The sequence below is a fragment of the Triticum urartu genome, chromosome 6, assembly GCF_003073215.2.
Source record: "Triticum urartu cultivar G1812 chromosome 6, Tu2.1, whole genome shotgun sequence".
Taxonomy (NCBI): domain Eukaryota; kingdom Viridiplantae; phylum Streptophyta; class Magnoliopsida; order Poales; family Poaceae; genus Triticum; species Triticum urartu.
In genome coordinates, this window is record NC_053027.1 from 471,197,097 (window position 1) to 471,211,905 (window position 14,809).

Sequence of the window (14,809 nt, forward strand, 5' to 3'; positions counted from 1 at the left end):
AACCCTAGGGGTGGGGGCGCCCCACTTGGCTTGGGGGGCACTCCACCCCCTTGGGCGCCGCCCCCCTTGGAGATGGCATCTCCTAGGGCCAGCGCCGCCCCTAGGGGTCCTATAAATAGTGGGGGGAGGGAGGGCAGCCGCACCCTAGCCCCTGGCCTCTCCCTCTCCCTCCCGTGACACACCTCTCTCTCCCTGTGCTTGGCGAAGCCCTGCCGAGATCACCGTTGCTTCCACCACCACACCATCGTGCCGCTGGATCTTCATCAACCTCTCCTCCCCCCTTGCTGGATCAAGTTGGAGGAGACATCTTCCCAACCGTACGTGTGTTGAACGCGGAGGTGCCGTCCGTTCGGCGCTAGGTCATCGGTGATTTGGATCACGACGAGTACGACTCCATCAACCCCGTTCTCTTGAACGCTTCCGCGCGCGATCTACAAGGGTATGTAGATGCACTCCTCTCTCCCTCGTTGCTAGATGACTCCATAGATTGATCTTGGTGATGCGTAGACAATTTTAAAATTCTGCTACGTTCCCCAACACAGACACCATCAACGTTGATGCTCCTGAGAAGGATGTTGAGCACGTTCCTATGCTTGATAGGAAGAGGAAGTGGGCATGCTTCATGGAGGAGGAGCTGAGCGTCTTCACCAGCATGACCGAGGTAGTGAAGGAGATGGCCACCGTCATTAGGGAGAGCAAGAGTGTGGACGTCCACCCTAAGCTCTACAACGCCGTCATGGATCAAATTGGCTTCGGCCCAAAGGCTCTCATGGTGGCTCTTAGCCACCTGCTGGACAACAAAAGCCCAGGGTGTTGGGTTTGTTGCCATGGGAGAAGAGCACATGGTGCTCTGGCTGAAGACCTGGTTGGGCAAGCACTACTACTAGTGCTGCTTCAGATGGTGGCGACGATGTGCATGATCCTCGACGGCGATGGCGACAAGGACGAGGATGACGATGACAACGTATATTTTGTGTAGTTAGGGCTTGAAAACAATCTTATGGCGTGTATATTTTGGTGAGGTGGTATATACTAACCCTTCACGGTGATCCTCGTGGTGATCACGAATTTGCGGTGGTAGGATGACACCCTCTTTTGGATGTGGTGGTAGGATGACACCAAAGTAATGGTAGGTTGAACTTGCTATGATCATGCATGCTTACTAATGCTCTTCTGCTCCATTGCTTGCTCCTAGAGTTCTTCATTGCTTGCTGTTTGTGTGTTCCAATGCTTGTTGCTTGAACTTATTGCTCGTTTGCACTGCCAGGGCAAGTGGTATGTGGTGTTCGAAGGTAGGGTTCCAAGGATTTACAGTTCATGAGAAGTTTGCAACAAACAAGTTTCAGGGTAGAACAACAACAACCACGGAGGAGGGCTTAAGACTAGGCAGGCGGCAGAAGATGCTTACTCTAAGTATGTGCGAGAGCATTCATGCAGCAAGGATGAGGTTGGCAAGAAGGTGGATCACCCGTTAGGGCTGAAGAATTTCATCATCTTCGTCCAATTTGTCGTCATAGCAGTGTTGTGGCGTTGGTGTGCTTGGTGTGATTGTGTGTAAGGTGTTGGTAAGCTCACCAAGTAGGGTACAAAGTGAGCACAACTCTATACTCGTATATGTAACCAAACAACGTGCATCCGTGTGAGCACATGCGTAGAGGCATCGTTACGATGCATGGAGATGACATGCAGGCAACCAAACTAAGTGCAGATGTTGGTTTTTGGCTTGCATTTGCTCAGCCAGATCCAACTTGGATAAGTATGCAAATGGGAAAAAAACCATGCAGGTAACCAAACACGCCCTAACTATTATTGGACCCTGTACGGATGAAATAACTTTTTTTTTGAGAAACGTATATGGACGAAATAACTGGGCCTAATCTCATAGAAATTCCGCTTGTAGCCCAACTCAGCAAGTCAAGTCGGCCTGAAGCCCGAACGGTTATTCCGGGGAAGTAAGAAATTGGGTGGGGGAGTTATTTTATTTCGTTTACCCTTTTTTTACCTGTGGGTATCGCGAGCACGCCGCCCACCTCCCGCATCTCTCCCCCTCACGTCGCAAACCCTGTGTCGCCACCACCGCCTCCTCCTCTCGCGGCGACCCCGCACCACCCCGGCCCCCTCCTCCGGTCGGCGCCGCCCCGGTCCCCTGCCCGCCGCGGCCCCGTCGACGCACGCCCTCCCGCCGCCTCCGCCGCCTCCTCCTCCCTCCGCCGAGACATCTGCGGGTGCTCCTGCCCGCGCCGCCGTCTTCGACACCCGCCGATGCCACCGCGGTGCCTCGTCGAGAAGGGTAATTCGCTCTCGCACCCCCTCCGTTTCAAGGATCGGCTCCATTCTTCTTATTCCGGGATTTGAATCGTTGGGCGCCCAGATACATGCGCCTATAGGAAATAGAAATCTAAACTCCGTCGCGCGGGACTCCTGAAGGATCCTTACGCTTTCCGAGTGGATCCTATGGGCGCATTAATTCGTGGCCTGAGTTCGTCCTACCACGGGAGTTTTTCATAGGCATTGAAGCGGGTCGTTAGGGTTTTGATGGTACAAATAATTAATGGTACTGATTCCAGTACGCCAATGCCATCCCTCTGTGCCAGTAATGTACGTATAAACAATACCCTACAGTCCTCATGTGTTTTTGCCATAGCGGTATTCCGTAATTTTTTTGGGAGTGCGTTGTACTCATATGATTCATGTAAACTTGATTACTCCTGTGTATTCCAAATTTTTGCTTCATGGTGTATTTGCGTATTTTATCCAAAGGGACATCTGCTGTGTCTTGGTATCAGTCTCAGTATCATTGTCATATCTCTAGTCTTGAATTCCTGTGGCTAAGAAGTTGTATGTAGTATGTACTGCAAACTGTTGCATAATAGCCTATTACGTTTCTTATTTAAAATGTTAAGTACTCCCTCCGTCCCATAATATAAGAGCGTTAGTGTCAAAAACGCTCTTATATTATGGGACGGAGGGAGTAGCTGATTGCAAAACCAAGGTTTGTTTAGTACACGAGTGCAAACGCTTTGTGTTTACTGGCAAGAAATTTGCTTGGTGAATCAAATGGAACTGCAAGTCTTTATGCATATAGTCAATAAAGTGGTAACTTTACATATGACCATAAAGCTGAACTTTAATCATTTTATTACCATATTCTGTTTAAGACAGAGCTCCATTATCCGTTCAGTAAGTTTATTTTTGTTTGTTCTGCCATACATTTGTTTTCATATGAAATTTCTACATTCCTAAACCGCACTTTTGTTTCTAGGTGTTGAATAAGTCATAAGTGTTTATGGACTTCAAGCCAGTAGAGGATTTTTCCTGCACTGCTTATCCTGCTTTATTTCACAGTGGATTGGCAGATCAGAACTTATCAAAGAAATGCTGATGGATCCACCTGTTATGCAAGCGGATTGCCAACTACAGAATGACGTGGAGAAAATATCATCTATTTCTTATGATAGGAAGCATACCTTATCATGTAATGACCACGGGTGGCAAGCCTCCGATGTTCATCAGACAAATGCAGCAATAAGTTGTAACCCTGCTGAAGTTAACAATTCTTCTGGCTCGAGCACAGATGAGAAAGTAGATGGTTCCTCTGAAAAGTCTTCTGTTAGCTTGGATGGTTTATCAGAGGTGAACTTTTTTGTACCACATAAAGAAAAGAACGTCCAGGATGCTTACTTCAATGATGTAAGGTTTCAGTTGAATGCAAGCTTGGAAAATAATGGCTCCCCAGGGGATGCCAACTGCAGCAAACACTGCATCAATAAGGAGGATTTACACCATTCCCAGGAGGAGATGTGTTCACCGTCCAATATAGTAACTGGACTTAGGCCATGCCAGTCAAATGGAGATGTCCTAACTTCCAAAGGCAAGAAAATGACAGAAGTACAACTCAAATATAACATCAATGTTGATGCAGAAAGTAAGGAATTTGGGACTGACATTGCAAGTAAGGGAGTCGGGACTGACTTGGTAAACAAGGAAGTCGGCAACGATATGGCAGGATCTCATGATGCCCAAAAGGAGTTGCCGTGCCCACTTCAAGGTCTATCAGAAAGAGCATGCGGTGGGTTAGTAAGTAAAATATTTTCTCAGGAAGAGAATGAGACATCTGTCTCACCTAAAAACGGCATGGATATGCTTGTTCATAACAACAGTTGTAATGGCAATACTAATGATGTTGGCGGAGAGATGGATACAAGAAGTATTGAAGAAGATCATGCTGTGGCACTTTGGGTAAAGGTATGTCTATTTAGGAGTAGGTGATTGTGGCTGTGAACGTCATTGTATTAGTTCTTGATATTGAAATTATATGTCAAGTTGTGAACTTATACAATGAGAAACTAGCCCTGGAAAAGTCGTGGTTGTTCAATGTATACGCTAGATGTCTTGGGAGTAGGCGCCAAATTCACCATGCTTTTCGGAACTCCACCTCTGAATTATTTCAACTTACACCCCTATAGTCTGACCATCTATGTATATCCTACTTAAATGTTCCTATTTCGTACTAGATGCATCTATAAATGTATAAACTATACAAAGGCATTTCTTTTCCTTTTACAATTTTGTTAGTATTATCCCTATACACTATACAGAAAGCAGGTCTTTATTTGTGGCCTTATCTAAGATCTGTGATATATAATTTGCCTTCAAGTTTCTAAACATAGTGTAAATATTTTGTTCTGTTTACTCCATCCATTAGTTTATTATTACTGGACCATTCAAGTTACCAATGGGGTTTCCTGAATTGAAGCAAAACTATATATTGATCGCAAAATATGCAAATGAGGTGATTTTTATCTGACTATTCAGAGCACCACCATGGAACCCAAGCTCTTTTATTTCCCTGGTGGCTATGTCCTACTTTCTATTTTTTTGCATGTTAACCACTTCCTGCATCTCTAATGGCTCCACCCTGAACTATCATTTTACTTCTTCATTTGAAAACAGTGGAGAGGAAAATGGCGAACAGGAATTCGATGCTGTAGGGCGGACTGTCCTTTGTCCACTCTCAAGGCAAAACCAACTATTGACAGGAAGACCTATATTGTTGTTTTCTTCCCACAAACAAGGACTTATTCTTGGGTGGACATGCTACTAGTCCTTCCAATTGATGAATATCCTGTGCCACTTGTGAATGGAACTCATCGCAAATGGCGAAAGATGGTGAAGGATTTGAGTGTTCCTCGACGATTCATCATGCAGAAGCTTGCTATCTCAATGCTAAACTTTAGCGATGAACTTCACACTGAGGTATGCTCTTCCCTTGCAGTATTTGTATTCATGTGGTATCATTTCTCTTGATACTGTTTATATGTTGAATAGGCCATAATTGAGAATGCTCGGAAGGCAACAGCTTGGAAAGAATTTGCTCGGGAAGCATCATGCTGTAGAGATTACACTGATCTTGGGAAGATGCTTGTCAAACTTCAAAAGGTAAATCCAAGGACCTTATTCCATATGCATATGTCACGGTGCCTTGTGCTAATTTGCACCTAGTGAGTTTCATACTCTTGTCATATTCTCCTATGTTTTTTTTTCTTGAGGCAATTACCTAAGCATTTTCCTTCTCATTTTTACTCATCGTGCAATGGAAAGATCTCTGTAACTGTTATATTTGTATATCCGTTCACCACCTTATGTGTGTACGCATCACCTACAGTATTTTGGTACTTTGTTTCCCAAGGCATTTTATATGGTAAATAACTTTGTGTGTTCTCCTGGTAGGTGACACTAATTGTTGTGTGCCTTATTCCTCTATTTGATGGGATCCAAAATGTTCCTATCGTGGTTCTAGTGTAATTGCCACAACTCTGTCAAGTCATGAAAAATAGCTCTTCTATGCAGCAGTTTTTGGCTATAACTTTGCAATATTTATACGAAAGGGCTAAATCAGCATTATTAGCAGTTGATTTGGACACTGCAAAGTAATTGTAATGAAAGACATATTATACGTGGGAAGTTGCTCAAGGTCCATTGCAGCTATGGTCATATAGAAATAAGACAGATAAACATAGTTTTTTATTGCATGAGGTCAATACATCATTATCGGCGTTGTATTTTTTTTAAAAGCACAGCTGAGCAGCATGTTGTTCGTTATGTCCATCTATGCTTCACCCCACATTCACTGCTGATGCTGCAAAAATAATATAAATGCTTGAAGTAGCCTTTTCCTGGCGTTTCTTTGCATTATTTCACCTTTTCTTTGCGAGGAAGCATTGGTTCACCTTAGTTGTTTGATTTCAGATGATTCTTCCAGACTACACAAGCTCTCATTGGCTCCAAAATTCTTCTGACTTGTGGGGCCAGAAGTGTAATATTGCTCATGATGCTGAGACTGTTGAAATTCTTGCCGAGGTAATGTGGAATCCATTCGCCTTTAGGTCACATTTTTTGGAGTGTGATTAAGTTTGTATGAAATATTGTCATGCAGTTTTTTCAGTTTGTGACCAGGTTGCATGCTTACAAAACCTCAATTTACTTGTTTTCTTATGTTCATTATCGTTTCAGTCGAACTTAAATAAATATTTTAATATGATTGTACGGATAACAGTATGTATACGGTGTTAACCTTGTTCTTGAGTTACGGTTACTTTTTGGAGAACGTGTTCTGTATTTAAGAGTTGACTATCAATAAGCTCATGAGTTCCTTGCGCAAGCTGCATAAATTTAGATGGAAAGATCGTAAATAATCATTTCTATGGTCTAGCTAGCCCAGTTCTACTCTCACAATATAGGCTGCTTCTGTGGCTTATAGTTAAACTTGCTCCCGTGCATTCAGCTGCAACATTTATGGTGGTGTCCATGTGTCAGCTGTTTGGGCTTCACTTGTGAAAATCGAAGATTTTCAAGTCGCAAATCCAGCTGACTTGCCACTGGATGCCTAGCCATCCAGTTTGCCGTGATTCACCACTTCTAGTCTTCACCCCATCCCAAACCAAGCCTGGCTAATTGTAAACTATTGTATCCATGATCATTTCTTGCCTACCAGAAGATACTCTGGCAACTGTTACCTTGTCACGAGCTTTTTGAGCCAATTTGTACTTGTACTCCACTTTCCTGTCTATATCCATCTGATCTTATATATTACATTTAAGATGGATAAACCCAGTAGGAAGTGTACTCTCGTGTGCATAATTTAACAGGGGTATGCATGGCATTACTCTTGTTAATGACTACTTTGTTTTAATGTTATTCCCTAGAGCTCAGTAATTTGTTTGGATTAGCTAATTTTCACCATCCCAGCCCAGCCCAGTAATTTGTTTGGATTAGCTAATTTTCATCATCCCAGCCCAGTATGGAAACACTAAATCTGAAACCGTTAATGAGAAATGACATGCATACCCCTGTTAAATGGCATGCTTCAACCATTTCTTCCGAAGCATTAAATTAGGGGTAGAGAGCGGAAACATCACATAAGATATACTCATTTGCATTGAATCAGAGGAAGTATTGTGTTGATTGTGTATTAACATGTAGAAATGCCTGCTCTTTCCAAAATGAAGTAGATCACCTCTTACTGAATAGGCTATGCTAATAAAAGAAAAGAAGGCTGTTAAATTTCATGCTTTAACTTGAGCTCTGTGCAGCATCAAGTTTGTCAATGATGTCATTGCTGTTACACTATTAAAGTCTCTTTGCAGCAAAAATATAGGCCTCTGTTGTTGCTTTACCAATAAAAATCGCAAAACAGAAATTTAAGATTTACGCTACTTCTCTTGGCGTATATCGATTACTCCCTTTGTTAGATTTGGCATATGCTACTATTTCTTAGGCTTGTTAAAACTTGGCCAGCCTCATTAATTCTTTCCTTTTAACGCAGGAACTTAGGCAATCTGTTCTTTGGGACAAGGTCGATGAGTTGTGGAATGCACCAATGCAGCCTGAATTAGTACCAGAGTGGAAAACATGGAAACAAGAAGTCATGAAACAGTTCTTTTCATCACATGCTGTAGGTAATACGGGCAACTTTGATCAAAGCAATAGCTATGATGATCCAGGTATGGATCAACAAGCTCGCAGAAAGCGTCCCAAACTTGAAGTGCGCAGAGGAGAACCACATTTTTCTCACGCGAATGATGCTAACTGCAGCATTCTCAGCGAGGGCCTGAACGGTAATAACTTCCCTAGTAGACCTATCACTGATGGACATATGGAAGTGTTAGCATCAGTGGATCAGAATAACACTGTCACCTTCCTCAGTAATTCTGCCCCCCATGAGATTGCAGAATCAGGCCACATCAACCCAGCTTTACAGAATGCCAGACATGAGTTTGATTCCTTAAAGAATTCTCGTCAGTGTTCTGCATACATAGAAACAAAAGGAAGACAGTGTGGCAGGTGGGCTAATGATGGTGATATTTATTGCTGTGTGCATCAAAGCATGCACGACCGTTATTCTAGGGAGGACAGGGGACTTAGTGGTGATGCTTTAGTCTGTAGTGGTATGACTAATTTGGGCAGACAATGCAAGCATCGAGCCCAGCATGGTTCTATTTTCTGCAAAAAACACCGTTCCCAGACAAGCCTGGATACTGTAAGCTCTGATAATTTATTCAGTTCATCTGGGGGTCTCCATAAAAGGGAAGAGTCTCCAAAAGGAATGGAAAAGAATTCCAACTCAAGTGCAATATGCATTGTGGATGCAGAAAGGGCCAGTAGTTCCCAAGTTCCTCTTCAAATGCAATTGACCTCGACCATGGCTGCAGAGATTTCAGGTGATAAAGCTTGTGGATTGGAGAACCCTGATATGTTCTACCCCATGGCAACTTCCATGGCAAAAGCTAATTCAGATACTGATCTTTGCATTGGAATTCTTTCTCATGACAATATTGTTGAATGCCAGGATTATGCTAAGCGACACACTCTTTACTGTGAGAAGCACCTTCCAAAGTTCCTTAAACGTGCCAGGAACGGAAAGAGTCGACTCATATCTAAAGATGTTTTTATCAATCTATTGAAGGGCTGTGCATCAAGGCAAGAAAAAATATGTTTACACCGGGCATGTGAGTTTCTTTATTGGTTCTTGAGAAACAACTTCTCTCGTCAACAATCTGGTCTTGGTAACGACTATATGCCTCAGATTCTAGCTGAAGTGTCCAAGGATACTGATGTTGGAGAATTTTTGTTAAAGTTGATCTCTAGTGAAAGAGAAAAACTCACAAATCTTTGGGGCTTTGGTACAAATGGATCTCAGCAAATAAATCCTGATAACCAAGAGGGATCTATGATAGTGTTGCAAGAAGAGAAAACTAATCATTCAGCTGGTTTGAAGTGCAAAATATGTGCCCAGGAGTTCTCTGATGATCAGTGTCTCGCGTTACATTGGACAGAAGTTCACCGAAAGGAGACCCGATGGCTGTTCAGAGGGTATTCTTGTGCTGTTTGCATGGACCCATTTACCAACAGAAAAGTTCTTGAAAAACATGTACAAGAAAAACATGGTGCTCAATATCTCCAATATTCGATTCTCTTCCGATGTATGTCATGTGACAGCAACTTCTTGAACATGGATCTGCTATGGCAACATATTGTTTCAGATCATGCCCATGAGTTCGGGCTTCTTGATGCCCCACAACGACCTAAAGGTCAATCTGTAAGAACAGAAGGGACAAGTTTCAAGGCCCTCTATGATAACCATGACCTCGGGAAGGATGATGGCTCACAGAAGTTGACCTGTAGACTATGTGGGTTGAGATTCGATCTACTGGCAGATCTTGGCCGCCACAATCAAGTTGCTCATATGGACCAAGGTACAGTTGGCCACATTCCACCAGGACGTGGGAAGTATCAACTTAACCGTGGTCGACACTACTATTCTGCATTCAAGAAAAACCTACGACCATCAGGTTCATTAAAGAAGAGGAGTAGCTCAGGGATTGAGAAACATTTTGATATTTCAAGCTCTGATCTATCTATGATAACATCGCAAGTTGCGGAACCTGAAACAGCTAACCTTGGTAAGTTAGTGGATTTCCAATGCTCAGATGTGGCTCAAATTTTATTTTCAAAGATTCAAAAGACAAGACCCCATCCAAGTAACCTTGATATTTTATCCGTGGCCCGTTCTGTATGCTGTAAGACAAGTCTTCTTGCTGCATTGGAAGTGAAATATGGAACAATGCCTGAAAACATATTTGTGAAAGCTGCAAAGCTTTGTAGTGACATTGGCATCCCAATCAATTGGCATCAAGAGGAATTCACTTGCCCTAAGGGATGCAAATCTGGATATACTTCAAATACCCTGCCACCTTTGCAGCTTACCCATGTTGATTTCCCCACAGTAGCTTCTGTGATGAATCCTCCAGAAAATGATGGAACGTGGGGTATGGAAGAATACCATTATGTTCTTGATTCAGAGCACTTCATGTGGAAGCTTAAAAATGAGAGGGTTGTTCTTTGTGAAGATGTAAGCTTTGGCAGGGAGAAAGTTCCAATTGTCTGTGCAATTGATGTTGATGCAAAAGAATCTCTCCATATGAAACCTGAAGAATTATTGCAGCATTGCTGTTCTGTGCCATGGCAAGGTTTTCATTACGTCACAACTCGTTTAATGGATTCATCTCTTGTTGATTCAGAGGTACTCTTTTGGAACCAGTTGTCATCTTTAAATGGTAGCATATATATTCCGCAAAGGGGGCTTGGTCTTCTTCCTTTGTTTTCCTTCCCATCCATGTAGATTTGGTTTATTTATATTTATCTAATCAGTTTTCTAATAAATTATGTACCTGCAGAGTTACATGGTTGGCTGTGTGTGTTCTCATGCCCATTGCTCTCCTGAGAAATGTGATCATGTGAACCTCTTTGACAGTGTTTATGAGAACCTAGTGGATATGTATGCTATGCCAATGCATGGCAGATTTGCGTACGATGAAAATGGCAAAATCATTTTGCAGGTACTAATTGTTGACATTGACACATATTTTATTATAGATGTAATGTAAGAGTTGAAAAAAAGCGCACTAAACAAGTAAACAACTGTCCGTAATATCGTGATTATTCTGCACTTAGCATACCATTGATAGGGTGGTTGATATCATGATATGTGATCAGCAGGCAATGTAATTTGTTATCTTTATGAGTCTAGAAAGGCAATGTAGTTTGTTATCTTTATGTGTCCGATACCATGTCCATGTGTATATTTTCACGCACTCTTGTACAGTGTACCATCCACAATGATCATTCTGCATACATATACTGCTTTATATTGTCAAAGCAATCTCATCTGTGTCACATAAGGTTGTAATTGTGTCGAGACTCAAAGGCTTGCTTTTGTCCTCCATACATTGTGAGCTGCTCAAACAATGCTGTACAGGTCCTTGGAGACCACCATTTACTGTTTCTTACATCCATGGCGACTATTTTTGAACCATGAGAGCATATCATTATCGTCCCATGTGCTTTTTCGCAACTTAACTTATTTTATTTGTTTGAAACTTTCGGCAAATGTCAAATTTGATGTGCCTGACCCATGGCTTGAGGCCTGAACGATGTAGAGTTGCTCTGTGTGTCTGCGTGTGAATCTTGTTCCACTGAGTTCTTCTATTTAAAAAATGTCACATTTCCATCCTCTAGTATTATTTTCATCCCTGATATTGTATATAGTTTGATGCGTGTGCATGTTTTGTCGAATTGGCAGGAAGGATATCCGATATACGAGTGCAATTCACTATGTACCTGTGATGCATCCTGTAAAAATAAAGTTTTGCAGCAAGGGCTGCTGGTTAAATTGGAACTCTTCAGAACTGACAATAAGGTGAAATACATGCAACCTGGCTTTGGTTTCACTGAACCCTGCTCAGTCCTTTGCTGTTATTATTAAACATGCTTCACAAGTCATACTTTAATGTTTTCGAATGCTTCAGGGTTGGGCTGTTCGAGCTACAGAACCTATTCCACAGGGTACTTTTGTGTGCGAGTATGTTGGGGAGGTTGTGAAGGATGATGAGACCATGAGAAACACAGAAAGGTCTGTTAATTCTTTCTCATGCCTTACTGTAGTTATCAGATGTACAGAATTAGTGAACATGGGCATCATTGATAATTTCATGTTTAGTTTGATATCCACTGTCTGGTACTTGATGATTATGATTACTCTTGTTCTCCAATCTTGAATCCAATTGGTATTTTCATGTACAATTTTCATCGTATGAATTCTCATCCTGCAAAAATCCGACCTCAATTGCAGAGCAATGTCATGCCATTTCCTATACTCTAGGAATTGTTGATGTTTTATGTTCTTGTGAGTCGTTTTTTCCCTTATAGAAAATTGACAAGAAAGTACCTGAATTCCAGTGAGTCAAAAAGTGGGTGCAGCTACCTTCTTGATATCGCTTCGCATATTGATCGGGAAAGAGTTAAGACTTTAGGGACTACGCCATACATGATTGATGCTACAAGATATGGGAATGTCTCCCGCTTTATTAATCATAGGTAATTGGACTATTTTATATGTATTTTAGGAGCATCTATACCACTGGAGCAAACTAATTCTGAAGCAATGCTCATTTGTGTGTTTCTTCATGACAGTTGTTCGCCTAACCTTAGTGCCCGCTTAGTTCTGGTGGAAAGCAAAGATTGCCAACTTGCTCATGTTGGATTGTTTGCCAGTCAAGATGTAAGAATATTTTAGCTGTACTATTTCAACATAAACAGCAGTAAAATCTATACTTATTTTGTTTTTGCTAATTGTTGCTACTGTTTTTCTCCAGATTGCTGTTGGAGAAGAATTGTCCTTTGATTATCGATGGAAGCTGCAATCCGGTGATGGCTGTCCCTGCCATTGTGGAGCTCAGAATTGCCGAGGTCGTGTTTATTGAGTTTGCAGGGTGAGAAAATAAAAGGAATGATCCATTGCTTGTAGCACATCTTCAGAAGCTCGTAGAATGGTGATCACTTGGCAACTATTAACATTGTTTTTCCTAGAGCTTGAATGCAGAGGTAGGATCCTCATTCTTGATGCAACCAATTGAGTGCAGGGGTAGGGTCTCATTCTGCATGCCGCCACCAAGTAGTGTTTGTGATATAGGACTCTCACAGCAGTGACACTAGGTACACCATAGCATTGATTTTAGTCATGGCAACATCATGCTTAACTGACGATTTGTTAGAAGCAGCCCGAAATTAGAGTGATTCAAGCTTCATTTCCGTAGGCGAGAATTCAGCGTCTTTGTAAAATATGTTCATTCAATTTTTACTGCTCTTGAGCTCCCATCATCGAAGTTGAAGCAAAGAGTCTGTACTTGTTAGTGAGACTGTTGGTCATGGAGTTTTGATTATGTTGCGGTGCCTGTTTTCGGAAATTGTTATGCACTGTAATTATGGATTTGTGGATCTGAAAAGAAGGAAATCAATTTGCAATCGTTCTTAATTATGGATTATATCTGATCCGTGATTCTGATCCATGGTTCTCAAATCAAAAAATGAAAAATAAAATCTGATCCGTGATTCTGTGGTGATAGTTTAATGTGTCGTCCCAAATACGATTGCTTCGTAGTCAGACGTGACAACGGGGACACCAGTGCTGTGGAATGTGGCTACGGGACGCTGTGCCTTTCGTTGGACGCATCTTCCGAACCACATAATTAAAATGCATGGTTAATAACCTGGTGGTGTATACGGAGTCCTTTTTTGCCCTCTCGCAACAGCATAGCACCGGCGAGAACGGATACCTCTGGATATTCAATTCATGTTTTGGACGGACAAGTTTTCCGCGCAGGACAGGGACGGTAGCAGAGAATGCGACGGGGAATGAAGGGAGGGCAGAAAGCGGCCGGGTGATTCCCATTGACCACCTTTCTCCTAGCAACGGATGACATGCGCTCCATGCTCTCCTGTTTTGAGTTTTTTTTTTTTTTGCGGGGACTCCTGCTGTGAGCTAGCGACTCGCAAAACCACTAAACCCTCAACACACAAAGTCTAAGAGGTTACATGAAAAACCTCCTGTAGTTAGGACTTCCCGACTATTTACCACAACAATGTTTGTCCGACTCTCGACGAGGGAGGGGTGACGATGGCGGCGTGCCTTTAGCTCGCTTCAGTGCAAATTTTACTTCTGGTGTTCTTTGTATTACCTTGACAGTTGATGAATAGATCGGAAGTTTTCTCGCAAAAAGAAAAGAAAGGAAAAAAAAGAGCGTGTACCGCTCGATGTCAACAATAGATACATTCTTATCCAAGAGGTAAATTTGTGTGCGCAGTGAGCAAAGATAATATGGTAGCAGTACCTCAGGCTGGCAGGATTATCAGTCACCACAAGGCATGATTCCTATCTTATCCGAGGTAAATTTGCGTGGGCAAGTAGCAATGGCAATCTTTTAGCTAGGGATAAATAAACAGGATAAGCGGAACGCCACTTTGAAGGGTGTACCGGGAATCTCATTCACCCGTGCTTTTTGCATATCTGCTAGATTATGGATCTTCTGCTTTTACAAAGGAATCATCTCAAAGTTAGGACATGTACATTGAAGGTCGCAATACAGTAACGTCGACTAGACCCACGTGTGTTCACGGCAATCACTTGGTAAAACATCAGCTGATAAGGAGTAGATCACGGTTTGCACCACTCAAATTGAATCGAGCTGTGGAAATATCGGTCCTATTCTGGAGCATTCGATAAACAAAAAGTTACAGAAACACCAAACTAAACTTTGCAACAACCCTTGACATTGGCTCGATTGGACCCCACAATGCTTAATGAACATAAGAAAATATAGTGAGCAACATAATCTAGATAGATGATCAAGCTTAGACATTTTCACAGGTGAAAATGTTAAAATGACCTATATTTTGATCTTTTTTGCTTTAC

The 14,809-nt window shown here is 42.2% G+C and overlaps 1 protein-coding gene across 1 annotated transcript; it reads left to right on the plus strand.

The window, feature by feature from the left end:
• The first annotated feature begins 2,006 nt into the window (after window positions 1-2,006).
• On the plus strand, window positions 2,007-13,382 carry LOC125514305 (histone-lysine N-methyltransferase SUVR5). Its single transcript, XM_048679617.1, has 12 exons — window positions 2,007-2,290; window positions 3,263-4,245; window positions 4,954-5,256; window positions 5,329-5,439; window positions 6,250-6,360; window positions 7,826-10,582; window positions 10,737-10,898; window positions 11,642-11,758; window positions 11,868-11,971; window positions 12,298-12,435; window positions 12,532-12,619; window positions 12,714-13,382. Exons 2-12 carry the CDS (start codon window positions 3,376-3,378, stop codon window positions 12,819-12,821), a joined length of 4,869 nt encoding a protein of 1,622 aa, XP_048535574.1. The 5' UTR covers window positions 2,007-2,290; window positions 3,263-3,375; the 3' UTR covers window positions 12,822-13,382.
• The last annotated feature ends 1,427 nt before the right edge of the window (window positions 13,383-14,809 follow it).

Excerpts from the sequence above, each read along its gene's own strand:
- LOC125514305 (XM_048679617.1), top strand. The coding sequence starts at position 3,376 with ATGCTGATGGATCCACCTGTTATGCAAGCGGATTGCCAACTACAGAAT. Across the intron at positions 5,257-5,328 it reads GCGATGAACTTCACACTGAG|GCCATAATTGAGAATGCTCG; the intron begins GTATGCTCTTCC and ends TATGTTGAATAG. Across the intron at positions 12,620-12,713 it reads GATTGTTTGCCAGTCAAGAT|ATTGCTGTTGGAGAAGAATT; the intron begins GTAAGAATATTT and ends GTTTTTCTCCAG.